The 27,190-nt window shown below is 37.2% G+C and overlaps 1 protein-coding gene across 2 annotated transcripts in view; it reads left to right on the top strand.

The window, feature by feature from the left end:
• Positions 1-26,904, top strand: part of LEKR1 (leucine, glutamate and lysine rich 1) — a 54,936-nt gene extending 28,032 nt beyond the window's left edge. For both annotated transcript variants that reach the window (XM_026057814.1, XM_026057812.1), the window contains exons 5-11: positions 8,388-8,469; positions 13,155-13,232; positions 13,540-13,743; positions 16,625-16,718; positions 20,033-20,185; positions 21,199-21,498; positions 26,070-26,904. In XM_026057814.1, coding sequence (XP_025913599.1) covers positions 8,388-8,469; positions 13,155-13,232; positions 13,540-13,743; positions 16,625-16,718; positions 20,033-20,185; positions 21,199-21,498; positions 26,070-26,483 — 1,325 coding nt within the window. In that variant the 3' untranslated portion in view covers positions 26,484-26,904. The remainder of the gene's footprint in view (positions 1-8,387; positions 8,470-13,154; positions 13,233-13,539; positions 13,744-16,624; positions 16,719-20,032; positions 20,186-21,198; positions 21,499-26,069) is intronic.
• Positions 26,905-27,190: the final 286 nt, after the last annotated feature.

Raw genomic sequence — 27,190 nt, 5'->3', positions numbered from 1 at the left:
ATATTTGTTTTGTAACTGCAAGGAATTTAAGTACTTAGTTCACTGCTTTGGTCTCCTAAAAAAGCATATAGTGAGGTAAATTATTCTTAGTCTGACACAGTAATTTTTTGTATATGTATTTCGTATTTATCTTGCAACTTCTCTACTGTGCATTTTAAATAAATGCACTTAAGAATATATGTTAGATGTATATCCTTATTTGCTGTAGCATTAATATTCTAAGAAAATTTAAATAATTTTACTGCTTTTGACACAACCTATCAGCCATATTCAGGGCCTTGTAGGTTGCACCAAACAGGGAGAAAAACTGATGATTTAATCAAGTAGTTCTTTAGTGCAGTTCTGTTTGTTTTTAAAGAATGTGTATGCTCTCCCATTTCCCAGTATACTGTAGAAATTAAGCAATAGGACATAGATTCGAGTCAGTGGGCCAGTCTTCTTTCTTTGCCAGTAATCTATGCTGCTTTCTCTTTCTGTTTCTTAGCTTTCTCCCAGATTCAATCTGCAAGTATTTTCCTGACTCCTTTGATTTTTCCATTTCTTTCTTCCTATCTCTGTAACGTTCCTGGGCTGCATCTTCTCCCTTTTTCTCAGTTCTATTACGACAGTGTCTAGGCTCCTGCATTTGAATTTCTATTCCAGCAAATCCTTTCCATGCCCCAGAGACCTTAACTGCTTCTCCCAATTTCCTGAATAAAGGATGTTTCTCACACCCACCAGCCTCAGAGAGGTTTCATTCAGTCCCTCAGCATAACAAATATTATCTCGATCTGAGATAATACAGAGAGTGTCTCACAGAGTACTTGTGTGCAAGTATATGTGAATCAAGTCTCTGAAACTGATTATTCATAAAATGAGATTAATTGTACAAAAGCAAGCCACATCCTGGTCTGTGCTAGGAGGAATGAGATCATCAGAGCAAAGGAAGTTGCTATCCCCCTCCGCTTGACGCTGGAGAGGCCATACCTGGAACACTGTGTCCAACATCGGACCCCAAGCTTTGATTTAAGAAGGAGAAACTGGGGCAGGTCCCATGGAGGGCTGCCAGATGGTCAGAGGCCCAAGGCGTGTGACCTTTGAGGGGAGGTAGTGGGAGCTGGGCTTGTCTCGTCGGCAAAGAGGAGGCTACGGGATGATCCAGTTGCAGTCTACAAGCACCTGGAGGGGACGTAGGAAGGTGATGGATCTAAACTCTTCTGGGAAGCAGCAGATGGTAACTCAAGGGACAGTGGCCACAACTCGTAGCTTGGGAGCTTCAGCCTGGACATTAGGAAAAGCTTTTTTGGCACGAAGGTAGTACAGCACGGGAAGAAGCTACCCAGAGGGCCAGTGGAATCTCCATTTTTCAAGACTTGACAGAGTAAAACCACAGCTAACGGAGTCTGATATTGTCAATAGCACTGCTTTGAGCAAAGGTTGAGCTACGTGACTTTGAGAGGTCCCTAACTTTGCTATGGATCTTTGACTGGCTGAATCACGATTAGAATTTCATAAAATTTCATAAAGTAAAAGTACTTTAATCTGTGATTCTTCTTCAAGTAATCCTGCATACATAAGTTTCACTGCTGGGTACGTGTGCACTCAGGCTGGACACTTCTGGGCGGCAAGACTTGTGCAGGCAGCACGTGCAGCCTGCACGTCCTTTCTGTCCCTCAGTGGGGACATAAATGGGATTGCCCCAGCAGTTCTTTCTCATCAGTGGCCAGTATAATGAGTCAGAGCTTATCTTGTTTGTTTTATTTAAACTGAACTATCTGCCAGTTTTTTCCCAACAATGCTTTAAAAAAAAGGAAAAAGAAACTGCTTTCTCTCTGTCCCATTTTCTATATGCTGTGGTGTGGTAGTTATCAAACTAGTGGATTTGCTACTTTTTAGCTATCCCCAAAGATGTAGTGAGAAGTGGACTCGATTTCTGAAATTGAAAGTAGATAAATTCTGTAGACATGTATTTATTCTTAGGTAGGCACGATCATTTTAGACGAGAGACTTAATGATAGTTATGAGATAGATTTGTACCATGACCACCGTTGACATAAGCGGGCAGAGCTGTGTCTCAACCAGCAACTGAGCGGGTGCTGCCAAGGCAGACAGGTCTCTAGTAGTGCCTGGAGCTCTGCACATCTTCAGTGTCAGTTCATGTTTGAGCTGTTTGAGCTGGGCAAATGAACCTCTCCAGAGACTCTAGTTATTGGCAAGTAGTCTTCCTTTTCTTATATGTGCATGAAACCCTAACCTTTTATTTAGATAAGACCAAAAGTTTCAGAAAGTATCTTGGATTTTTGGTAGGATTTGCAGGAAAAGTAGAAAATTGCACAGCTTCATCATACATTCTTTTGAACTGATATCATTGTGAATCTGCTGTGAATTAGCTGGAAAATTGATGGCTTCCAGAGTCACTGCTCACCCAGGGTGAGTGTATTTCACATTGTTTTTTTCACTGAAAACGTTACCAGTTGTTGCTATTCACAAAGCAGAAACTGGGGCCTTTACTCAACACCGTGCTGTTGGCCAAGTGTCTGGCTAGGATGCAAACAGGGTGGCTAAATTGCTGCAACCCATTTCCAGTTAGGCTCAGCGCCTGGTGTTTTCCAGGCACCACGGACCATATAAAAACGGGAAGTCACACAGATAAGAAGCAGTTACTAACTTAGGTTCTTCAAGATGTTTTTTTTTGTGTGTGCTCTGTGCTGTGCCACCACAGTCTCGGTCCTCCTCACAACAAAGTCTCACTCTGGAGAGAATATGATGCTGCTAAGATGCTAGGTGGTAGCTAAAGCAGTCTCTTCTCTTACCTCTTTTGTCCCTTTCTGAAGGCAGTATTGATTGCATGTGATGTCCGAAAGGCTACTGGTGACCAAAAGTCTCTGTCGTCATAGTGTCATTAGGTTCACATGCACCAGCTATGGGATGGGCCTCAAAGAACCTCCCTTGCTCTGCCATTTCATAAAATAGGTGAATAGTCACTAAAGAAGTCTGTCCAATTTTCATGTTTAGTAGAAATGGTCATTGAAAAGAAGAAGATGCTGTTAAAAGCATATACTAAATACAGCGAGGTTTTATCCAGGTCAAAAGGCTTGTTACGCTGATTTTCCCAGTCCTCCTTCCCCTAATGACCAATTAAAAAAAAGAAAAAATGAAATGAAACAAACCTCAACTGATCTTTAGAAGAATGGATTAATGACAGTAAAAATGATCAAACAAACTATTTTCTAGGGTTTTACCTAGGATCCAGGAAAAACTGTCTTTTCTTGTTTAATGCCTGGAATGAGATGTCCTGTGTCTGGAAAGTGTCTAGCGTGTACTTAGAAATATACCTAGAAGTAAAAACTGGTTTTGATGCTATGAAAAGTCACTTCTAGCAGCAAGTTTCCATAGTTTATGACTGTAGTAAGATAAATTGTGAGACACAAAGATAAATAAAATTAAACATGAAAAATATTGAGATGGATTTGATTCAGAACTGACCGGGACTGAAGTTTCTTTAAAATGTAATGCTGAGGTTAAAATAAATATTCTTAAAACTTTTAAATGAGTATCAACTGATATTACAAAGCATGAATGATTTTCGTTGATTTTGCTTATGTTCTGCATAACATGTTTGTTTGCATTACTAGAGAACACTGTTACTTAAGTATTTGAATATAGTATTTTTCTTTATTTAGCAAGTTCTCAGCATAAGTTTCTATTTGCATTTCCATTACCCGTATTAGTTTCCTCATTTTTGTTATGTCCTTCAAACCCAATAGAAAGCGGTTTTATTCAGTCTCTGTAGGTTTCTGCTCAGTCTGAGTTTCTGCTGAAAAGCTCCTGTTGATTTGAGTGGGAACTCTCTGTAGCCAAGACTTGCAGAAACCAGTCATATAATTGAATCCATCCATTCATTCATGAAAAACTTCTATCCAGTGCTCCGTCATTGTGAAAACTTCCCAAAACAAATTGAATGAAAGAAAAAAGAGCTGAAAGACCACCCAAAGTACAAGAAGCAAAATAAGCATCGTCCCTTTCCTTTCCCTTTATTCCAGAACTCATTTCCATACTCCCACATCTAGCGACAGGGAAAAAGGCCCCGCTTACTGATAATTGCCAGAAATCTTCTAGAATCACAGATTTTTTAAAAGTAATTGTCAGAATCAGGTGTTTGTGAAAAGCTGCCCTGAGAGCTTCGCACTCCCCACGTGAGGAAAGGCTAACGGCTCTCCTTTTTGTGCTGTTGATCTACAGTAATTTGATCTTAATTTAATCTGCTTTAACAAAGCGGTCACACTGCAGTAGAATTTGCTGTTATGAGTTTTAGATTGTTCCCACATGCTCAGTCTAACATCTGCTTGGTGTTTGAAGCCAAGGTTTCCCCCTTTTTCTGTAGGCAATCAGAGCCATTTACTTAATAAGCCAGTGTCAGGATGAATGACAGGAAATTAAAGTTGAATTATTTAGCTTTGGAAAACTGTACAGAACAATACATTACTGAAGAATGCCCAGTTGAAGAAAGTAAAGTAAACTAAAGTGCCTGCAGGTGGTCTAATCTGTCCTGAGCGTACTTGGCCACCGCTTCCTGTCGTTAGGAAAGGCAAGGATACCCAGCTCTGAAAAACAAACGTCCTGGCGTTGGTTGGTGTCTATTGTGCGGTTTTGATAACAGACCTTAGATAACTTGGTGACTGCATGACTTTGATTACAATAGGAGCTTTGTCGGGGAAGGTTTAGAACAGCTGAGAGGAAGTTCTGGCAAAGAGCGCTGTCGCACAAACACAGTTTTTAAATAGTCAGAAGTTGTCACTGATTTATCTCCGTTGCTCCTCTGTTCAGCAGTAAGCCCAGATGCAGGGAACCGAGCGGAAGCTTGGTCGGCCTTACAGCCGCACTCGTGCGAAGGCATTAAAAAACGATAACCAGTGATTCCCAGTGCTTCTGACGAGCAGTTATCCTCCCCTGACCATATATTTTGTGAATACCTGTGATGAATAATGTACATGCTACAAGACAGCAATATTCACTCCATTCAAACTTCAGGAACTTATTTCACATTAGTCAAATAGAAATTGCAACAGAGCATATATAAAATTAATTTTAACCTGTGAATTCTAGCTTTTTAATGATAAGACTTTTTCAGTGGCAATACAGTTGTATCAATTCCTTTAAACAACCTCATCAGTAAGTTTGAAAATTTTTATATTTAACAGTTTTCTTCTTTTTTAGAACACTTATTGCTGAAAAACTGTGGGGTGTAGAAAACATGCGTGAATATTCCATTTTTTGATTTCATGAAAATAATGTCAGACGTAGAAATGTTTGCTTATAGTGAATCTCCTGCTAACACATTCCATGGAAAAATGAGAGTGCTGGTTACAGATTCCCCAGCTTCACATAGTTCTTTCTACAACTTTGAACTAGAATGTTTTTCATAAAAACAGATGTTTTACATAGAAAAATATAAGCTACTTTTCATATTTATAAAAATACGTTTCACCACAGAACTGTGAGGACTGTTCTCCTCTTCCTTCCCATGCTGCATCCTCAGAAAGTGTCACAGCTGCTTAGGAGCCGAGCCGTAGGTGAGGCAGGTAAGAAGGGCATCCTAGGGCACCTGCTGCTCCCCTTTTTGCCCCCCACAACGGCAGCACTGTGTGAGAACGTGCAGTTACTGTGCAGAGCAATGAAATCATTTTGGAGAAGATGATACCTCTGTGCTGCTAGGAGGTTCTCTTTTCTAAGTGTCCTTTCTAAGAGTCTTCTGAGAAATGGTCAAAGTGTCATTTGCACATTTATTTCTTCAAGAAATCAGTGAGCAGAGTTTGGAGGGCTGTGTTCTTCTGCTATTTAGTGCAGAAGTACTGGTACATCCGTAAAATTGGCAAAAATAAAGTTAAACCTGTGGTTTTGTCTGGCCAGTGATTAAGAATATATTCTTATTTAAAAAGTATTCTGATGTTGAATTATTTTTTGTGGACAACTGGTCACCCAGTGATAGGACAAGTTCTTAAAAAGGGACTAAAAAGCCCATACCCTTTAGGGAAAAAGCTGTTGAAGCAAATAAACTGATTCAAAATCTTCTAGGAGTTCATATTAAAAAAAAAAAAAATTGGAGTGAATTTTCGCATACCTTTGACTGTTCTATTCACTGTCGTGTTATTTTGCTGTAGTATCACAAGTGGTCACTTATTTATAAAGCATGACCCGCAATACTCTGGGGAAAAAGAGACAGATGATTTGGTATAGCGGATGATAGTGGAGGTTGGAGACTTGGAGAGCAACATGAGAAAGTAGACTACTTCAGAAATAATAGCCCCTGAAATGGAAAAAAAGAATACAGAGCATGCGAACAGTGAAGCAGGGTCATCGAGGGGAAGAAAATAAGAAAAGGCTCTGCTCTCCGGTTGGAGAGGCCTCCAGCCGAAGTTAGCTGTGCTTCCTGCTGCATCCGTGGTGATACTGAAAAGGTCTGCTTTTCCCCATAGGAAAATATTTCAGTCTCGATTTTTCTCTTAGAGCTTTCACCTGTGTTTCCAGATGAGCTAAATTACTTGCATAATCTTGAGAATACCATTTTTTTGAACAGCATATCATTATGGACTCTAGATTTTCCAAAACTGGTACCTGAAAACCTGGGTGAATACTCCTGCTCTGTGATTATCCAGTGTCATAATAGTTGCAGCAAATGACTGATGACAACTGAAAAGTCTTTTGTTCCAAAACCTCTTTTTCCATTGAAATAGGCACATAGTAAAAGTTACAAAAATTCAGTAAGTTCTCATGTCATAAATAATAACTTTAAGAATATGAATCAACATTAGATTTGGCTTCTTGGAGGATATTTGAGAGGTTTTGAAAACTGAGGATTTTGCTTCTCTGTGTACGTAGAATTTACCTCTAGAGAGGAAGTCAGCTGTTTTAGTTTGCTACTGCGTTTTGAGGAAAATTCTTGCTTTTTCTTCATTTCTAGGTTCATTGCAATGTTCTGTCCTACCCTGTTTCCAGGGGTATGCCTTTTTTGTAGAAAGAACTTTGATTTCAGATCAGTTTTACGTTTTCTTGAAAGCCAGCTCTCATTGTTCATGGACATATTTAGATATGTTCATGAGGATCAGAGTCAGATTAAGGTTCATGCTGTTATGTTATGGGCTTCAAATCTTTAAGTTATTACTGTGCTAAGATTTCAGATTTAATTTTTAAGATTGTATACTAGTGTGCCACAGGTAAAACTCTAGATGAGATTTCTTTGATGTATAACTGTATACAAATGTATTTGTTGTTTGAGACAAAATGGTCTAATATATATAACTAAAGGATTTTAAGTAAGCTTTTAAAAGTAGTTTGCACGCATAAACAAATTAACAGATTTACTTGTAAATGGTGAGAAAATTCATTCTGTTCTAACAAGGCTGTATTTTTGCGTAACACACGCTTATTGCCGGTGTGCAACAAAATAGTTGATTCTTTTCAAAGCGCAGAACTGAATTCTGTCTTCACTGCAAAACCATGCTTGAAGAGACCAGGATTACTAAAAGGGTTGAAAGCTAATAAATCGAAAGCATTGCAGTGTCTGTTAGGAGTAAATTTGTCAGTTTTTCATTTAAGTGTGACTGTACAGAATGAGTGATATTTAACTACTTTTATCATTACTTAGTATTTTCTTAGGAAGATTTTTTTTTTCCAAGTGAAAAAAAAAGAATTAACCCAATCATATAGATGAAAAGGACTGGAATTCATACTGGAAAAGGACAACGGCTGATTGAAACTGATGGATAATGTGTTCAAAACAATAACATTTGTCTAAGAAAGTCTAAGAGAAAATATGTAGGAGCATTGGGCCAATTTCAATATTTTATATGAAATAGCATTTGCAGCTTATTTTCCTGTCCAGCCTCCCGCATGCTTTTGCTCTCAGTATTATGTGCAATTGTTTTTATGATTTAAAGTATTATGCATTTACAATTAGTTTAATTTGATATTTCCTGGTAGAATAAAAAAAAAATCTAATAATATCAAACCAGCTTCGTAATATAAATTCAATCTGTGCTAGCATAAGAATAAAAATTAAAAGACTGTTCTAAAATTAAATTTATAGCAGTGCAACATCTTTCCAACTTTTTCAGTAAAAGTAATTTGTTATTCCTAAGGAAATGTAAGCATCTGGCTTGTATGGTTGTAAGCAGTGACAAATCAATTCAAATATTAAAAATCATAACACTGTACTGTTTACAGGGATGGATATTTTGCATTGTTTAGATCCGCGTGTGCTGGAATGAACTGGCTTGCCTGTTTGAGTTGGTAAGCTCATATGTGGGAATGAGGAGCTACATATCTGAGATGCAAATAAACACGACATGTACAAAAGTTAATTATTTTAATATAAATACAGACATGAAACCAATGTGTTTTAATTTCAGATTTAACGAATCAAGTAGAGGTAATTGGACTCAAGCTTCAGAAAGTAACAGCTGAAATGGACCACTACAAAAAGCTGCTCATGTAAGACTTTCATCTGCTTGACTATTCCACATCTGTGCCTAAAGCTGTAATTGCATGCTTCTTGCAAAGAGAGAGAACTGCACTGCTGCTCGTCCGAGTGGTTTGAGAAGGTTACGACCAATAGAGAAAATATTTTGTCTTCATATTAAATAGTCTGTGTTCGTAACTGCCTGAACATGTCTGTGGAAGTAGGGATTTCTTTCTCCAGCTGTGTTTAATGATACAGCAAAGAGGAGGGTTAAATCAGCTATATCTGACACTTCATTTAATACTCAAGTTTAGGATAAACTTTGTGAGCCCGCTTAACTTATGGACTAGAAACGTATGTGGAAAGTAGCTCACATTCTAGATTTGGGGTGGAGGGAAGAGTGTAATAAGACTATTCAGAAACTTTATTATTTGATCAGTGACTACGATTTTTTTTTAATTTTTACCAAATGTAAATTTACTGTGAATATTTCACATACATCAGTAGGTTATTATGATTTGTGATTTTACTGTGTTATGCCTATGGTTTCAGATAAGAGTATGAAAAATCTAAATTAACAGAGAAAAAAGAAAATATCATCAAATACATGTCAGAGCTGTTGAAGCACACTGGCTGAGGAGAGAGCGCTCATCACAGAGCTGCTAATAACTCAGCCTGAGCAAGAGCAAGCATGTCTGAAACCACTGGCCCGTGCCGCCGTCACGCAGCAGTGCCCGTCCTGGCACGGGGAGGTGCCGGGTGTCGCTGGCAGCAGCGCTCCGTGTTCGGTCCCGCTCTCGGGGGAAGGAAGGCCCCACTACTTCTGCCGTAGTCCGAAAGTGAAGGGAGGGAAGAAATGAGCCCTTTATCAAAACTTGAGGAAATAAGGGGAGAGGATACACCTCTTTTTAACCATTGTTTGTGCTGTTGCACACTGTTCTTCTGGGTTAGTTTTTAAACATAAGAATGGAAAAAACAATGTGACATATCTATTTTTTTCAAAGAACGCAATCCTGTTTCAAAGAGGGAAAGGAGGAAGGAGCTGGTAATGCGACTGCGAAAAGCACTCAGCTGGAGCCTCGGGGTTTTGTATCTTCTCTGGCATATATGGAGGAGGCTGTTAGCTTACCTGAGCTTCACCTGAGCTTGGGCCGCGTGAGGTGTGGCCTACCGACCACCTTCCCTGCTGATGGCCGAGGAGAGGGGACGTGGTGGAGTCACGTCATTTTCCAAAGCTTCCCTCTCGCCCTGAGGCTGCTTTCTGCTGACCGCAGTAGGAGCTGTGTTAGGCACCCCAAATCCAGAGCTGTAGCTGTGTGGCCCGGATCAGTTACTGAGTCTGACTCCGCTTTGCTTTCTGTTCGGGATTGCTTTCCATCGTGGTGGGCTCCTCTCAGAAGAGCACAGTGGTAGGACACAGGAAAATGGGTACAGCTCGGAACCTGGGATGTTCTGACTGGATGTAAGGGAAAGCTTTTTCATCATGCGGTGATCAAACGCTGCAAAACAGGCGTAGAGAGGTTGGCGCATCTCAGTCCTTGAAGATACTCAAACCTCAGCTGAGCGTGGCCCTGAGCAACCTGATCTAGTTAACGCTGCTTTGAGCAGGAGGTTGGATCAGATGGCCTCCAGAGGTCTCTTCCTAACTAAATTATGGTCCTTAATGAGAGTTTTCTCATCATTTTTAAAAGCTGTAGGATCAAAGACCTGAGTGCTTTTCTGTATTTAAAATTCACATTGCTTGCTTTCTAGAATAGAAAATAATTTAGAAATAGCATCAGCTTTTATAACACAGTAATGAAAATAAATGTTACTGTTTGAAATATTAAACTCAGGAGTGATGAACTAGTAAGGCCAATCTTAACACCAGCTATTATCACTTTTTTTTTTATAGGTTTTTTTTTTTATAGGTTTTCCTGAAATTTAAATGATTCTTTTATGATATGTACTTTCTGTTTTCAGTTCCTATATTCAGAGAATCTGATCATAACAAAGTTGCAAATATTTAGAATGCTTAGCAACAAAGTATTTTAATGATAATGGAAGTGTAAGTATGAAAAAAAGATTTCATGAGCACAGTTATATACACACTAAAGTGTTTCCAAATGTAATATTAAAATTTCAATGTAATATGGGTACAATTTAATAAAATAACATATTCTATATCTGTTTAAATATAAATATGAGGTTTAACCATGGTTATTAATTGGTGAAATGATGACATAATGACAAGAAACCTTCAAAGTTTCCAGCCCTCTTACCTACTAAATTGTTACTTGTTCATTTTTATCCACATCTTACTTGAAACATTCATCAGTGTTGCAAGGTTATAATTTCCTGTTGGCCGAAACAAGAACTATGATCCTAGATTGGTCTGAGATTACATTGAAAATGTAAATTGTATTACTTAAGAATGTTAGATAGAACTAATGGAACTCTTTATCTGCTTTTTGCCTTCTGTAGATTTTTCTGAGAATATTAATTTTCTATCTTTGTCCTTTTCACTTGCAGACTCAAAAATACAAATTATGAGTCTTCTTTTGTATTAAGGTGAAGAGATATTTATTTTAAAACGAGCATGTTGACATAAATCCAATTTTTGTGTAGAAAGAAGAATGAATTCTTTTTGTAATTAAAAATTTAAATTCATTTATCATTTGGTCAGAATCTCTGTACCCAACTCATTCTTCTGCAGGACTGTGGACTGCTGTTATGTGGGAAGGAGATTGTTCATGTCCAATAATCGTCAAGAAATGTAATCAGCAGTAATCTATTTAGTCTTCACAAAAAATAAGAGTTTCAATGGAGTACTTAGAATAATGTTACTAATTTTCTGCCTTATTCACAAATAGAAAGCAGTGAGGTATAGATGCAAAGGCTACTGAAGTAGCAGCATCCCTTCTAGTGACTAGTGGCCTTGTTTTACGTTATTAACTGAGATGACGGCCATAGAAATGGTCACCACAGGAATCATGATCAGATTGCAGTTAGGAGATTTTGTAAATTTGTAGGAGGTGTAGACAAAGATTTAAGGAATTTTTAAGATGCTACGGTTTCACACTTGTGTCAGTGGTCTGGTTCTCCAATTACAATAAATAACTTTTTGGAACAGTCTAATTTTCCATCTGGAATTGTTAGTAAAATATGTATCAGGATTAACTGGACATTTTGAAAAACCTCTTCTTTGAAATATTGGTGTATTTCTTAAACTCCTTGCTTTCTCAAGCAAAATATTTAACAACATCCAATTTTTTCCCCTTTAGAGACACATTCTTAAAACATCTTAGATATAAGCACTAAGGAACTGTGTGGATGGGGCTTGAAACCCCATCAGATGTCATCAGAAGCAAAGTGCTTCAGATTTCACTCGGAAATAGTTTCCTCTCTGGTTTAGGCTGTTCGTCCCAGCAGACCTGTACTCCTTTCTTTGCAGCCTCTTCAGTTTGGCCTCAATTCACCTTCTTCCGCAGCCCCCTGTTCTCCTTCCTCTACCACCTCTGTATCCTCACTTCAGGGTCTTTTGCACCTTTCGCTTAATGAATTTCCTTTCACCACAATTCCGTGCTCCCAAAAGGAGCGAGCCGTGCCGGCCCGCGGAGCTGTAAGGCAGCACGGGGGCAGACAGCCCCACTCTTTGCTCCGGTACCTTGCTGCACGTCCGTGCGCCAGCCCTTCATCTGCTTTGCCTGCCTAGATTGAGATTGGGACAGTCTTACCTGCCTTGCACAATGTGGCTCCGATCTTAATTGGACCCTCTGTGGACTATCCTAGCACAAATATGACGTGCTATTATTACTAGTGAGAGCTAGCAACAAGACGTCTAATTCATTTCGTATAGGTCTATAATTAGAAATTTTAATGGAAGACTATTCCAAGTTTACGAACACAAAAACCATTGCAATAAATTAGACCAAAAGTTCATCTTCCGCTGTATCCTGTTTCCAGCAGTGGCTATCAGCAGATGTTTAGGAAAAAAAGTAAGAACAGAGCGAGTATGAAATGATCCTTCCCCTAATATATCTTCTGACAGTCTGTTTAGAGACTACTGAAGTCAGAGGTTGCATCCTGTCACAGAAGTTTAATAATGTTAGAAAAACGATTTTTGATGAATTCGTCTAATCTCTTTTTAAATCCATTTTTTCTTCTCACTTCCACAACATCCCACAGGAATGAGTTTCACAATTTACTTTTTTACACAGTACAAATGTAATCCCTTTGCTTGCTTATTTAAACTTGAATTTCACTCCCGTTTTCACTAACAACAACTCCTAAGGACTGACTACCAGTTAAGAACAGAGTATCTCTCAAACACATAAACATCACTTGTTGTTCTGTGCGTGATCCCATATAGTGATTTCATAAAAATACATACTTAAAATTACATGCATTAAATACTATGGTGTGTTAAGGCAGAAATTGAAATATGTTTATCTTTCATGTTTTTTGCTCTTTAGATTTATTTATCTGAAAATTTGCAGAGGGAAAGACAACCTATAAAACATTTTTTAGACTCACAGAATCGTAAGATGATATAGTTTGGAAATGATCCACCCCTCTCAGTGCAGGGACAATTTAAAGCAGGTTGTTCAGGATTTTGTGTTTAATTAAAATAGAAAATACAAGTTAGATAATAAATTAATAAAAGATGTTCAAGTTATTGCATAAGTAAAGACTATCGTTTATTTGGAAAAATGTGCATTTTTTAACGTTTTCTTAGGATGAAATCAACAGAAGTTGATGTCTGTCAAAACGAACTGAAAAAAATGAAATATGAAAATGGAATTTCTGAATCAAGGTAAATTTTGAAATTTTGTGGCATAATATAACATAGATGCATTTCTGAATGATGAGAGCAAAGAATTTTATGATTTTAGTATAGCTTTTATACAGTCACTTTTTACTATTTTCAGTTTCTAGTTTTGTATTAGTCATTAGATTTACCTTTGTAAAAAAAAAAATAGGTACTGTACTTTTTTTGTCTAACATTCTGTTTTCTTTTTTCTTTTTTTGTCTAACATTGTACAAATTCAGTCCATTTAGTTTCTGTCTGTAAATAAGAATATAATAACTATGATGCTCATACATTTTTATTTCATCTGTAGACTTACAAAAGAGCTAAAGGAAAAGGAGGAATCACTATTAATCTGCCAGCAAGTATGCAAACATTTACAGGAAGAAGTGGCTGAGAAAGAGAGGAAGGAAGAAGATCTAAAAAGAAGAACCGGTCGATCAGAAAGTGAAATAGAAACGCTTAAATCTCTTCTTAGACAAACAGAGGAAGAGGTGGTGATGTTGAAACAAGAAAGGTAAACAGAGTCACCATAGATAATGTAATTTGACTGTACATTCAGCCTAATTTTTCTTTTTGGAAATTTATTAAAAATAAAACGTTCCTCCTCTGCCAGATACTCAACGTTTCTTGCTTTTATCACAAGCATCTGTAAAACACCAGGCATACTTTGTGCCAAGGGTGTTGGAATAGCTGTCACGGACCAATAAATTTTTAAGCAAAAGGAACGTTCATAGTTTTTAGTGATATTGCTATATTCCAAGTTATTGCAATGCAATAAAAAGCCAACTTTAACCTTGAGACTAGTGAAAAAACAAAACATTAAGGAAGTGATGAACAGTTTCATCTTCCTCATTATCAGTGATGTTCCCTTTAGTCTTTGTAATAAAAGCTAGCAATTTACCGTAGCAAAAATGAGACAAATTAAGAAAAATATGGATTTAGATCAAAAAGAAAGTCTGCAGTAAAGAATATTTTAAGTACATAATGTAGTGCAGTTTTAAGTGAAATCTCCCAACTTTTTTACACAGATGTTGCAAGTTCCTGTGAAATTGTCTGTATTGCAATAATAATTTTATTCCATGAGAATTCTACTGTCCTACTCTTCTGTTTCATTCCATTACCATTCCAATTTATTCCAACCTAATTCTAATATCAGGGACAGATCTCAACATTTATATGCATGTAAAATAGTAGAATATTGAGGTGCATGCAAAGTTAGATATTATGTTCAGTAAAACAGCTAACGTTATTGAAACAAGTATGTCACATGTTCATTAATTACATAATTTGCTTTCTAAAAATGTCTTTATTATAGGATAGAACTGGCTATATCAACCTTTCAAAGTGCATGGGAGATCATAGGAATATATGAATTGTTATACTGGGTAATATAATCTGTTGGCCATTCCTAGGTACTTCAAAGAAAAGTACATATATTTCTGTTGGGGACAATTATTCAGTAACTGCTCGAAAGCAAAATTTCACCCTTAAATGTTGGATGAGAATTTCTGTCTCCTCCCAAGGGCCAAGGCTCTTTTAATTCTTGTTTCACACAGGCAGAAGTCATCACTGAGCTTATTAACAGGATATACTGTATTTAAGCCTTGGCACCGCGGTTGTTCTGAACATAAGAATTATAGCGTAGTCTGTTTGGGTTTATGGCAGCCTCTGAGTTCCAGGTGTGCACGACTGAAAAGCCCCTCCGGTGGTGGCCGTCAGGACCTAGGAGGAGAGGCTCCGGACAAGGGTATGAGGAGCCTGGCCACGGGAACGGGGCAGAGTGGGCAAAGACCTGCTGTTTCTAGCTGTATATCCTGAATTCCGAGGTCACCGTTTTGCCTTTCTATTCAGAGCAGTTCTGTCCTGTCATTGCCACCCGGAAGGCCTTATTTTACTCCGATGGGCAAAACGCTGAGAGCCTTGACAGCCCTGAAATCATATTCTGAAATTTTGGAGTTCACTGGATGGCTTTTTAAAATTATTTGAGTATGGACAAAACTTGAATGAAAAACAAAATGTCTATAAAGCAAAAAAGGAGAAAAAAAAGCCCTGTTTTAAAATCTAGGGCTTCAATTCAAGCCAAATCAAAACACTCATTTATTGCAATTGTTACTGTTTGTTATGTGAGGCTTGCAGAGCAAGAGCCTTGGAAAGTTCAAATTCCTGTAACTCACATTATTAGGAACTTACCAACTGCAACAATGCTATAAATGTAGCAATATGCTTATTTATAGGATATGACCTAGTATTCACTAAAGTTTGTGGACAACTTCCCACAAATCTAGTCTTATTTTGAAGGTTCTCAAGTATTAATGAAGCTTCCGTTTTCCCTGTAATTTTCAAATGTAGAAAATAAAGCACTGAGCTTCTGAGGCTCATATTTTCTGAGAGGGCATCAAATTTGTGGGCATTTGTTTAAGAATTCTCCACTTAAGAACATAAATCCCAATTTTTTTTGCTTTGAATGTGTTCTGCTTGTCCAGATTTGTTTATAACTATCACAGGCTTGGTGTTACTATTCGGAAGTGTCTTGCTAATAAATTTTCAGTTACTGATAAATCAGCCTGTCTTGTATTGGCAAAATAGAAAGTGCTGTCCCCTACGTAAGGCCAAAGACATGGCAGTACCTTGTTTGTTTGAATGGTATGGAATGGGGAAATAAATTCAGAAAAGTGGCTTTTGAAGAAGATAAAGCGTTTTCTGAGACAGTGATGTGCACCAAGAGGCATTAACCTGTCTTCAGATTTAAAGGGTTTGAATATCCGCTGTACCTGAGTACCTGCGTAAAAACGTGTTACATGTTAATTTAAGACTACTTCCCATCTACTTAAAGTTTGGATACGCGAGTTGTTAGAGTTGGTAAGCTGCAATTTAATGTAATGTAAATTGTAATTAAGGTACAAGAATTTAAACTCTCCAGGGCTCTTGTTCTACAAGCCTCACATAACAAACGGTGCCTATAACAATAGCAACCACTCTGGTTTTAATTCAAAACCTGTTGCCATTTTTAAATTAATTATACTAATATTTTGAGTTCATTAAATATAATAATTTGTTTTGAATATTTTAGCAGTTATTTAGTGTTCTCCAAAATTTGACTTGAGAAATATAAAGATATTTAAGATTTACATAAGTATGTTTGGAAGAAAAATCAACTATATTCTTTTCTTAAAAGAATAAAATTCCTAAAGCATGTGACAGTATTATGCAAATGCTAAATAGCGATTATTGTTGTGCCTCGGGGTTCCGGACAGGATTGCAAGGACTTACTGTGCTGAGTACTAAACAAAGAGGAAGAGATGAGCCCTTGTCACAAAGGGCTTAATTGCAAGAAAACGGCATACCCTCAGTCTAGGCAGAGCACATATTTACATATGAGTTTTTGTGGTTTCTAGGGAGTTAATGCTGATTTCTCATCAGAACAGAACAGAGCACCTGCAGGAAACATTAAGACAGAAGGTGCAGAATGAAGATAACTGGAGGGAAAAGGTAATGCTGGATGTGTAGCTGGCACAGTTTTCATTTATCTTCTTCAGTTCCAGTCAGCTGTCATGAATCTGTGTGCTAAGTCAGATATCTCTCTCCTCAAGTGCAAATATGTCAATAGACGTAACTTCAAACAAATAACATAACAAGTAACTTCTTTATACGAGAAGTTTTAATGGGTGATCTCTCTACATAGGTCAGAACTGAATGTGAAAAGTAGCTAGTATGAGCATTTGCAGCCTTGGCCGATGTTCAGGTATGATCCAGGCATTCCAGGCTTCCGGGTGTTTGTGAAGTGTCTGTGTTAAGAGTGCAACCCCCTGAAAGCCCAGGTTTGAGAAGCAGAACGTGAGCCCACTGAACCGCCGATATTGCAAGCAACTTGCATTCCTGTTGTATACCAAAGGGCAGAATCCGGTGGGAAGTGTGCAGTCTTCCAGGTCATTGCCCTAAAGAAGCTCCAGGGAGGTGAATGTACTTATGCAACATACCCCGTCCCTTTTTGTGTGACAGTCTGGGTTATGAGCCCTGCACCAGGATTATGTGTGTGTACACATCAGCGTCTACGTTCATTGTCCAGACAAATCTAGGAAAGAAGCATAGAAAAGCATAAATTTAATCTTGGAAGTACTTTCACAGGAAAAATAAGGTTGCGCATTGTTCTCAAAACGGAGAGAACACAGACCCTTCTGCTTACAGGTTAGGTCTTACTGGGATTTGGAAATTTATTTACCATAAACTATAGGCATGTAAACTTTGTTTTAATCTGAAACACTTTCACACAAAGTGAATTAAAAAAAAATGAATATAAGACATTATTAAAATAACTGTAAAGGAAAAATTAGAAATAGTATTGAACAGGAACTCTGAATTTTCTGATTCAAGTCTTATAAAATTTGTAATTAAAATTTTCATCGTCATGTTTTTTGGTTCAGTGTGTGGTAAGTGTCTGAAAATTTTATTTAGTCTTAGAAAAATTTTTGGTCTATTAGCAATTAAGATCAGTTACATTTCTCTTAAAACTTCTTAATCTCTCTATCAGAGGATATAATTTTAGAATGAGGTCACACTCTCTGCATAATCACAATATATTGTTCAACTGAAATTAAGATAAAGACTACTACTAGTAATAGAGAGCAATTGCATCTTTGGAATCACAGCTATTAAAATGTGAACATCAAGTGCTCTAAAAATGTTCTTGTCAGACAAAAGAATCAGAAATGTGACAAAGTGACAAAGTTATCTTTTTCTTTGGATAGTGTGCTATTGCATAAGTATAAAATGTTCCAGCTTTATATTTAAAAAAACAAATAAACCTTAAATTGATGTGATGGAACAAACATAACAATTCTCTTTTTTATAAAACTTTTAAATTTATGAAAACATTTGTTTTGTATTTAATTTTTTGTATTTAATTAATGAGGGGCATGCAAGTGGTTTTAAAGCAACTAGTAGTCTCTGTGGTTTCAAGTAAAGCAGGGTCTTTGAAGACCAGCTACCATTTTATTTCCTGTTATGGTTACCAGCTATATTAACATCAAGTGTTTAAATGCAAAAAATGCTTTTATAATCTTCAAATTGAGTTCAGTTTTTTATACCGCTGATATATTTTATTAGCCTTTGCAATCAAGTAGCCTCCAACACATAATTTGCTTCTAGAATAATGTGGAGTCATTGAATCCTATGATTTTCTACAATTAGAAACCTAATTCTTTTATCTAGTGATGTAGAAGATACATATATAATGCTATAATAGTAATAATAATAATAATAATAATAATAACGTGTTCTATTTTGAGGGTCTTATGATATACCAGTTTTGAGCTAATTCAGAGTGGGGGGTTTGTGCCTATTCCGTGCCCAGAACTGTGAATATTTTTCTTTTCCCCAAAAAGAGTTAGAGGGATTTTTTATACTTTTGCTCATAATTAGTGTATGAAATTAGATCATTATAGTTAAGCTCATTCTGGGTTTTCTGATTTTAATAATTTTAAGTAATTAGCATAGTGTTGTACATGTTTACCATAGTGTTTATAATCTTTTAGCACATTACAAGTAAATCTATTAGAATTCAGCCTGCAGTAATACAATATTAGCATGCTGGTTTAGTGAAAATATTTTTCAAAATACAACCTTCAGTATTTCCTTCAAAATCCAGGCTTTTATTTTGAGGAAATCATTGCTGAATTTTCAAATTTGAATTTATAATATTAAGTGCATATTGTGGTGCCTTAAGGACTGGAATATTTTATCCAGAATTTGCAGTTCTTTCACTTAAATTTCTCCAGTTTTTGGACCTGAAGGTGTCCCAGGTGCCTGCCATCGATGCAGTGATGTCAGGACTGTAAAGCAAGGTGAGGCAGTTGTGAACTGCCTCCTTCATCTCCTTTAGCTTTGGAAGCTCAGCGTTGCATTTAACTGAGACTTGAAGCTGGGGTCAGCAGCGCTGCCTCTACGTTACCTGTATGGGCCAGTGCCTGGAGAGAAAAACATTGTGCGATACTAACTGAACTTCTGTGGGATTTACTTGGAATTCCTGTACATCCTCCTTCTGCTAGGTGTTTGATACTTAGAACAGACTAGATTTAGTGGAAACACATGCGAGGAAACAGAAATGCAGGACTAACGTGTACCACATTCCACAGTTGTAAGAGCTCAGATGAAGTGTGTGTGCTGTCTGAGTTTGATCCTTGGGAGCAAACAAATAGTAACAGTTCATATGGTGAACTGTTGTTCATTGACAAAACTGAATGGCATAGCGTGAACAAAAAATGATTTTATAAGAAAGATAGAATTAGTATCTTCATACTTTTAATATTCAGCTTATGGCCTATTGTTAGTACAGTATATGTCATTTACGGTGAAATATATTTGCTGCCTTTGAAAATATAATGAGCAGAGTTTTACTAACTGAGCAAGCGCTTCCAGAAAAAAGGCATCTATCTTAAGAACCAGCTAAAGATTTTAGAATTTAGTATTTTCACAGTGATTTGGAGTGAGACTCAGCTGCCTGAGCTTAGGCATCTAGCACCACTTGAGATGCCGTAGGGTTTGTGAGACATCTTCCTGGGGCTGCCAGATATGACTCAGGTAGGCTATTCGGTGGGGAGCAGGAAACTTTCGTACTACCGTGAGTCAAGGGGAAGTGAGAGCTTTTAATTGCCAGAGTCTAGTAATTGCAGTCGTTCAGTTATGTGTGGTTAGCATGCAAAATCTGAGTCTGCCAAAGTTCACATCACTTAATTATGGTAGTGTGGAATCTGGAAGGTATTTTAAGATAAGTTGGTACATACCATTAAAAAACACTTGTTTCCTAGGTGGAACTTGACCTGGCTAAAGGTGAAGCACAACACAAAGAAGCTATTCTTAAAGTCAAGGAAGAAGCGAGAATGGAACTTGACACTGAGAGACAAAAACACCAAGAATTAATCACAAAATATCAGAGAGATCAAGAAGAGCTCCAGAAGCAGGTGTGTAACACTCAAGAGAAAATTTTTGTGGCAGTAGATAATGTAAGCCTTTGAAAAATTATATATTATAGCATAAAAATCTCTTTCTGTGTAGTTCTTCATCTACATGATATGACATTTCACCCAATCTTGGTATATTGCATATAGTTCACTCTTTTTCAAATGTAACAGTCTAAGAAGTAATTATTCCAGTTAAAGTTAAATGTTGTGGAAGTTCTTACTTTTCTCAGGTTTTTCCTTCCCAGAGTTCATCTATGTCCATACAGTGTTGCTGCTAATTATATTTATAATGATAAAGTCATCTTTTAAAAGGCTTTGGACTGTTTCAGACTATGACAGGTTGTTACAGATCCGTCAGCCCTGTTTTCTCCCTTCCCGCATTAATCCGGCACTTATGGACTAAGATCCAGTGGTCAGTAACCTGCTTCTCTTGTCTCCATTGCTTGTTGCGTCACGCACAGTTTGCCATTCCCAGTTACCCAGATCTAGGGTTTTCCAAGTTTTATAGAGAAATTGAAATTTGTGCCTGTAACCTTAGTTTTCAATGGGTTTAACATGTTCCTTGAGATATCTGGAAAATCAAAGAAATTCAATGAAATTACATTTAAAATGCATTACACTACACCATGTTTTAAAGAGCTGAAAATAACAGTTTAATATAGTTCACTTTACAAGTCATTTGACTTGATTTACAGTAATTTGACTATGATTTTAAAACCCTGCAGAAATACTGGCTTGCTGTAAAGAAATTAAGTTTTCCCATTTACATAGTTATTTCTTTGTTTGATCTTGGACACACTATTTAATCTCTCTTTTCCTAAGTTTTGGTACATGTAGAGATCTCTGATATCCTCTGAAGATATTATGTAAATTCAAAGCATTTTTTTATATCTGTGAGGACCTATATGTATACATTTGCATTTTTCTTCTGAAGTTAACATTCGTCTGATACTTAATTCTACATATCTAAAGAAACCAACTGAATGTAGACTAATGCAATATTTGTCATGCAGATACCTGAATTAATATCCAGTGCCATCAATAGCTTAAGGATGGAAGTGGAAATTCTTGAAAAGAAGCTACAAGATGCCCAGGTCAAGCTTGCAGAGAAAGATGAAGATAAGGAAAAAGATATTCAGAGTCTGAAAGCACTAATTACTGAGCTTGAATTTCAGCTGAAGATGGAGAAGAACAATAATGAATCATTTTTGGATAATATGAGGAAAGAAATCAAACAGAAGTCAGATGAACTGGAAAACTTAACACAGGAGCGAACCCAGCTGATTCACACTTTGAGTCAAGTTCAAGAGGAGGTAGGAACATGACTGAAGAAATGCCTTTCTATTTTTACTTAGAGACATGTGATTTCTACAACTCTTTCAAAGCATATGTTTTTGGACCCTGGTACATACAGTTTGAAAGTTCTTTAAAATTTAATGGTTTGTAGAGCAAATCCATGACAATTTCATAAAGAGAAAGTATCACAAAATATGTGAAATTTTTAATTAGGCAAGTCTTTCAGCTATTGTTTTATTAAAAAAAAAAACAACCTTTTTCAAGTCCTGTAAGATATTTAGATTTTAGTCTCTAGCCTCACATTACATCAGGCTACATAAACGTGAGTATAAACATAAAGGGTTCTTCATGTTTTCAAAGTAGAAAACATGGACATTTCTTATTTTTAGAACATGACGGTTCCTCCCCATTATCTTGCTTATTTTGGAGGTGATTTGTTAGAAAAAACTGCATACTGTCAATATAAACAAGAATGGACACAGTCCTGATCTCAAAGGGACAGGGAGGAGAGGTTGCATCTTTTACCTTGGGAGAACGTGTGTATATCGTGCCATCCCATTGTGGGTTTGTCCTGCCTCCCACCAGTAAATCCACATTTTGTAAAGTAGGAATGCCTAAAAAAAGAATCAAATGCGGAGAGAAATTTGACTGCTGGATATTCTTACCATAGCCATTTGCTGAATGTTTGGAATATAATGGGAGGGAGGAGGAAGAGCCGTACTACTATATGAGAAATGTGTAAAGTTAAATCAGTGACCGTAGATAAGATTAGACTGGAATTTCCCAAGTAATTAATAGCAGAAAAAATTGGTAAACAATGAAAATGAAACTCTAAAATGAATTAGGTCTTGGACTGGTGTTTATTTTTGCTGTGAAAAGGTTCAGAATCGTTGTGTTAGTGAAATTAGAAGGATGTTGGCAGGCGTTCTGTCATGTAATAATGGAAAAGAGCCTTAGAAAGATAGGCCTTCTTCAAATACTGATAAGGAACTTTAGTAGGATAAGGAACAGGGTGTTATCCTTAGTCATGAGATTCCCCTAGCTCTTCATATGTTCTTTTTTTCCCACTCTTAAGCGTAGTTCCTTCTCTGATTATATTAGGAAATGGTCAGATAAAATGGTTGAAAATTGAAACTAGTTTTATGATAAACTTTACACCATGATAGTTCCTCAGACTTTCAGGTAATAGTTTCCAAATTGGTTCATGGACTGTCATTGACCCTCTGCATGGCAGAGAAGCTAATATCTAACCTTCTTTTATTAAGCTCTCATTAGAATTAGATATTCAGAGAATAAATCATTCTGGATATTTCTGTCTGTCCCCTTTCTACTTTTGCATATAATGATGTCCCTTTTGCAATGGCTTCTTCACATGCAGTTGGTGCAGAGGTTAGATAGCCTAAACAAAACTTCTGTGTTTCCACTCTTCGATTGCTGCTAGTGCATTACTTCTTCCTTTGAATTTATTTTTTGCTGTCATCTACCCAATGTTTACTACCACAGGTGCTTTAACCAAAATAAAATTCTCAAATCTGACTTAATATAATTGGGCAACAATGCACTTTGTTTTCTCCATAATTTTTCAGGTTTTGAAAGGAACACACAAAATTTAATAGTTTTAAAAACCTCTTTTTGGCTAAACAGAGCTTACCACCTTGCATTTGGAGGTAACACATTTCTGTGCTCTGACTTTACTGACAGCAGTATTCTCTCTTCAAAACATCAAAAAAGTACCATCAAGATTATCTTTCTTATCACATTTTCTGCCTTGTATATATACACTGCCATAATCATATCGAGAATTTCAGATATAAATATTTGTCCTCACTTCAAGGTGATACATGATCTGATCCTGCCTACAGCTCCTACTTTTATAGCACTGAAGAGGTTTACATACAAACATTTGTGTCCAGGCAATGGGGTTGTGCATGCTGAGAATATTCTCTATTTTACTTCATCATTCTCTGTGTCAGAGAGAGACTGTCTTTATAAATACTTTCCTTCTGTGTTCATATACTTCCTTGTGTCAACTACAATCACTTGCTTAGAAGAGCAAAATTAGGAGAGTATGTGTGTGGATATTTTCTGCTTGTGTTAGTGCTTTTGAGTGGTTCTTATTTTTATGAATTAAGTTAATGATGTTGTCCTTTGCTTTTTATTTATTTACTTTTTTTTTTCAGCTGGAAACCAAGAAAATTAGCATCAGGAACAAGTTCTACATAGTGTACCAGGGGACTTGCGTTACACTGAAACAGTTTCAGTTGTCTAGTCAGGAACTAATACCAGTCCCATATTATGTGGGTATCAATAATCACAGTGAACAGTGTGTGAGAACCACTAAACTGAAAATCACTTATCCAAATTATTTGGGAAATAATAATCAATAAAGAATTCATTCTCAAAAATCAGTTCACAATTACTTTCCATACAGAAAAAGATAACTTCTTTGATATCTTATTCATAATGAAGTGACATAGTAATACCCAAACTTTGTCACATTACTATAAATAAGTTTGAACAGTAGCAAGGCACAAACTGCCAGTGCCTTTGATGCATTCGTGAATGCCAAATATATCTTCACTGCTAGGAGGTACTGCAGTCTGCCCTGCTGCATGGTTGCGATCGCTGGGCTCGGTGTTTTCGGTGCGTTTCCTCTGCATGCAATACACTGGTGAAGCCAGTCCTGGCGACAGAGTAAACGTGGCTCCCCCTGCCCGGGTTGAAAATAGTTTTGACTTCCTGGATTACTCTTAGCTTTTCATAAAATCCCCTAAAGCAGTTATTTTTACCACTGAAAAGAACAGGTTCTACAACACAAGACCCAAAGCACTTACAGAAAGGTTATTAAAACTGAAGATCTATTTTTGTGTCAATACTGAGATTTTCCACGTGATTTCCCAAGTTTTGCCGTGTTAACATGCTTTTCATATTTGCTCTCTCAGCTTTTATATCTGCTGTTATCTATTTTATCCTTTAAATGTAGTTTTGTAAACTAGATTTGCAGGGTTTCCAGTTTTAATTTATAAGGTTCCCTTCTTGGTAATAGTTCATAACTTTGTTCCTGAGAATGACTACAATAACAGTATGGGTCACTGAGCACTTCTTCAGCAATTTTTTTTTTCTTCCTGTCTATGGGACAGAGTCAGCTCCTATTTTTACGAGCCCTCCCTCTCAGTGAGAATCTCTCCATTTAACTGAAATCACTGCAGTCTGATTGCTTACAAGATGGGATTCTAGTCGTGCGAGGTTTCCCAGCACTGACTAGCTGTATTCACATAGAGGAAATTGTGATTATTTAACAAATAAGTTGTCTGCTACCTCAGAATAAGTTTGAGGACTGCTTTTTCTTTGCTGTCGCAGTTTTTGCTCCTGTACTATAGCCTGTATCTAATTTATACATTAACTTAACTGAAGCATTGATTAGAAATGTTTTACTGCACCAATTTGTTGTGTTTGATTACAAATTTCTTGGGACTTATCAGATAGGGCAAAATTGAGTAATTAATAAACTATCAGTCCTGGGATATAAATATTGCTTATAGCTACGGTCTCCTTTGAGAACACCTATTATTGTTCTCCTCACATCCCTCATCTGTGTTACATTTGCATCCTCATGCATGAGTACCCTCTGCTCCATGTACATTCTCTCCCTTCTGAGCCAGTCAGAACTTTCTTTTCCCAAATATCGTGAATTGGTCAACATTCTTGTCTTAGTTTTGTTTTGTTTTGGAGAACGTGCATACCAATTAGACAAGTGACCTCACAGACATTTGGCAAATCCATTTTATGAGAGCTTAAATTTTAACTGTATTTTTTATTATGAACAGTCTGCACTTGAGGGTTTTGTTCCTGTTAGCATAACTACTTTTTTTAAACAACAGTAGGCATTTAGGCACTGTAGATTTATTTTGTCTACATAAGCATCATTAGTAAGCATCCATCCCTATGTGTTAAGATGTTTTTCCATTCACATGACCTGTAATCATATGGAAAGACATGCATCCCCAGCTCCTATGTTCTTTCTTTGTTCACCTGTTCTTTGTTCTTCCTCTCCTTCCATGTTGTTGTGCTGGGCATATAAAGTATTGGCACACTGACAGCCAAGATAAAAAAGCCAGTCCTCTTCTCCTTCTCCGCCCTATTCCTCCTTTTTTTTGTCTCTGCTCTTTGTCACATTCCCCTCTTCCCTTCACCACCCTTGCTGTATGGTGATCAAAGATGGGCATCAACTTCAGTGTTGTCATTTTTTCCCCTCCATACATTGCTTTTCCTTTCCAAGAACAGAATTCCCTGTTTTCCCCCTAGTTAGAAGATGGGACAGGAGATCTGAAGTAACTTCTGATAACCTACCTCAGGTTTTCCACTGTCTTCTGAGAGGGTGAAGGGTATGTACATTTTGATATGTGTCCTTTGAGCAACTTTCAGAGAAATGAAAATAATATGAGGTATTGAAGGATCTGCATGCATTGGTTCATGTCGTTTTTGAACAAGTGTCCTCCAGTCACCCCGCCCTTAGACTTGAGGAATTTAATAGGCACGCTTTTGACTAATAGCATTTCATAACGCAAGTGTTTGTTTCTGTTTGCAGAACACTCTTCTCCAGGAAACAGTGCGCAGAGAGTGTGAGGAACGCTATGAGCTGACTGAAGCTTTGACTCAAGCCAGGGAACAAGTACTGGAACTAAAAAAGCTCAGTGGAAACTTCCCGTTATCACAGTGTTCTCTTACCCAGGGCAGCCTAACCTCCTGTGCTGCCCTGGTCAATAATTACGGACAGAAAAGCCGCACAAGCCCCAGCTCCGGGAAGGAAATCAATCTCTCAGGACAGTTTGGTATTTCAAGAGCTCCTAAGGCACCCACCTCCAATAAGCGTAACAGCAATGGTAGTGTGCGTTTGCCAGTTCTAACCCCACCACATCCTTCAAGAGGAAGGGCATCTTCGCTGAACGAATCCAGGAGCAGAATTGCTGCAGTTATAAGAAGACAACTGAGTCAGCTCTGATAGCTAAAAATGCCAAGGACAGTGCATTAGCATGTGTGTAGAGCACGTGGAAATCATTTCAGTGCATTAAATGACCATTTACTTGTGGAGCCTTGGGGCCAAATCTTACCAAATGCAATTCATGCATTTCTACAACTCAATTTTAAGTTAAACTTGTGTATATGTGCACTGTTGATGCAATAATGTTTCTTTATCCATTGCTTATCAATGTAATTAAATGCTATCTACATTTCAAGATGAGAAAAGTAGAAAAGTATTACTACTCCAAGAAGAGCACATCTTCAATAGGTGTAATTAAAATAATTGCCAATTTCAACTATTATTTTCCCTTAACCACTTTACTGTAATTTTTCTATTTCAAGTGCTGGCCAGTGTAATTCCATTGCTTGTTTCTGGTGTAAAAATGTGATTTGTTCAGTTAGAATCAGATTTTTGTTATTGTTTACTTGAGTGGTGTTATATTTGCAACTAGTTATGCTTAGGCCAATTAGATTAACTAGTCATGGACTAATATATTACTCAGCATGAAAATGTGGCAAATTCTAGCACTAAAAAGTAGACTAAACACTGTCAGGGCCATAACTTCCTTTCCCCCTCTGTGTGCATGTCTTCAAGCCACGGTAGTTAACAAGGAGTTGAAGACTTAATACAGTTTGTCTAAAAGACGGTTGCCTCTTGAGTTTCATCGCACAAGTGTCTTTATGTTA

Source organism: Apteryx rowi, unplaced genomic scaffold (assembly GCF_003343035.1).
Source record: "Apteryx rowi isolate R43461 unplaced genomic scaffold, aptRow1 scaffold_140, whole genome shotgun sequence".
NCBI lineage: Eukaryota > Metazoa > Chordata > Aves > Apterygiformes > Apterygidae > Apteryx > Apteryx rowi.
The sequence above is the reverse complement of the archived record's forward strand: the minus strand, read 5'-3'. Positions and strand labels throughout refer to the sequence as shown.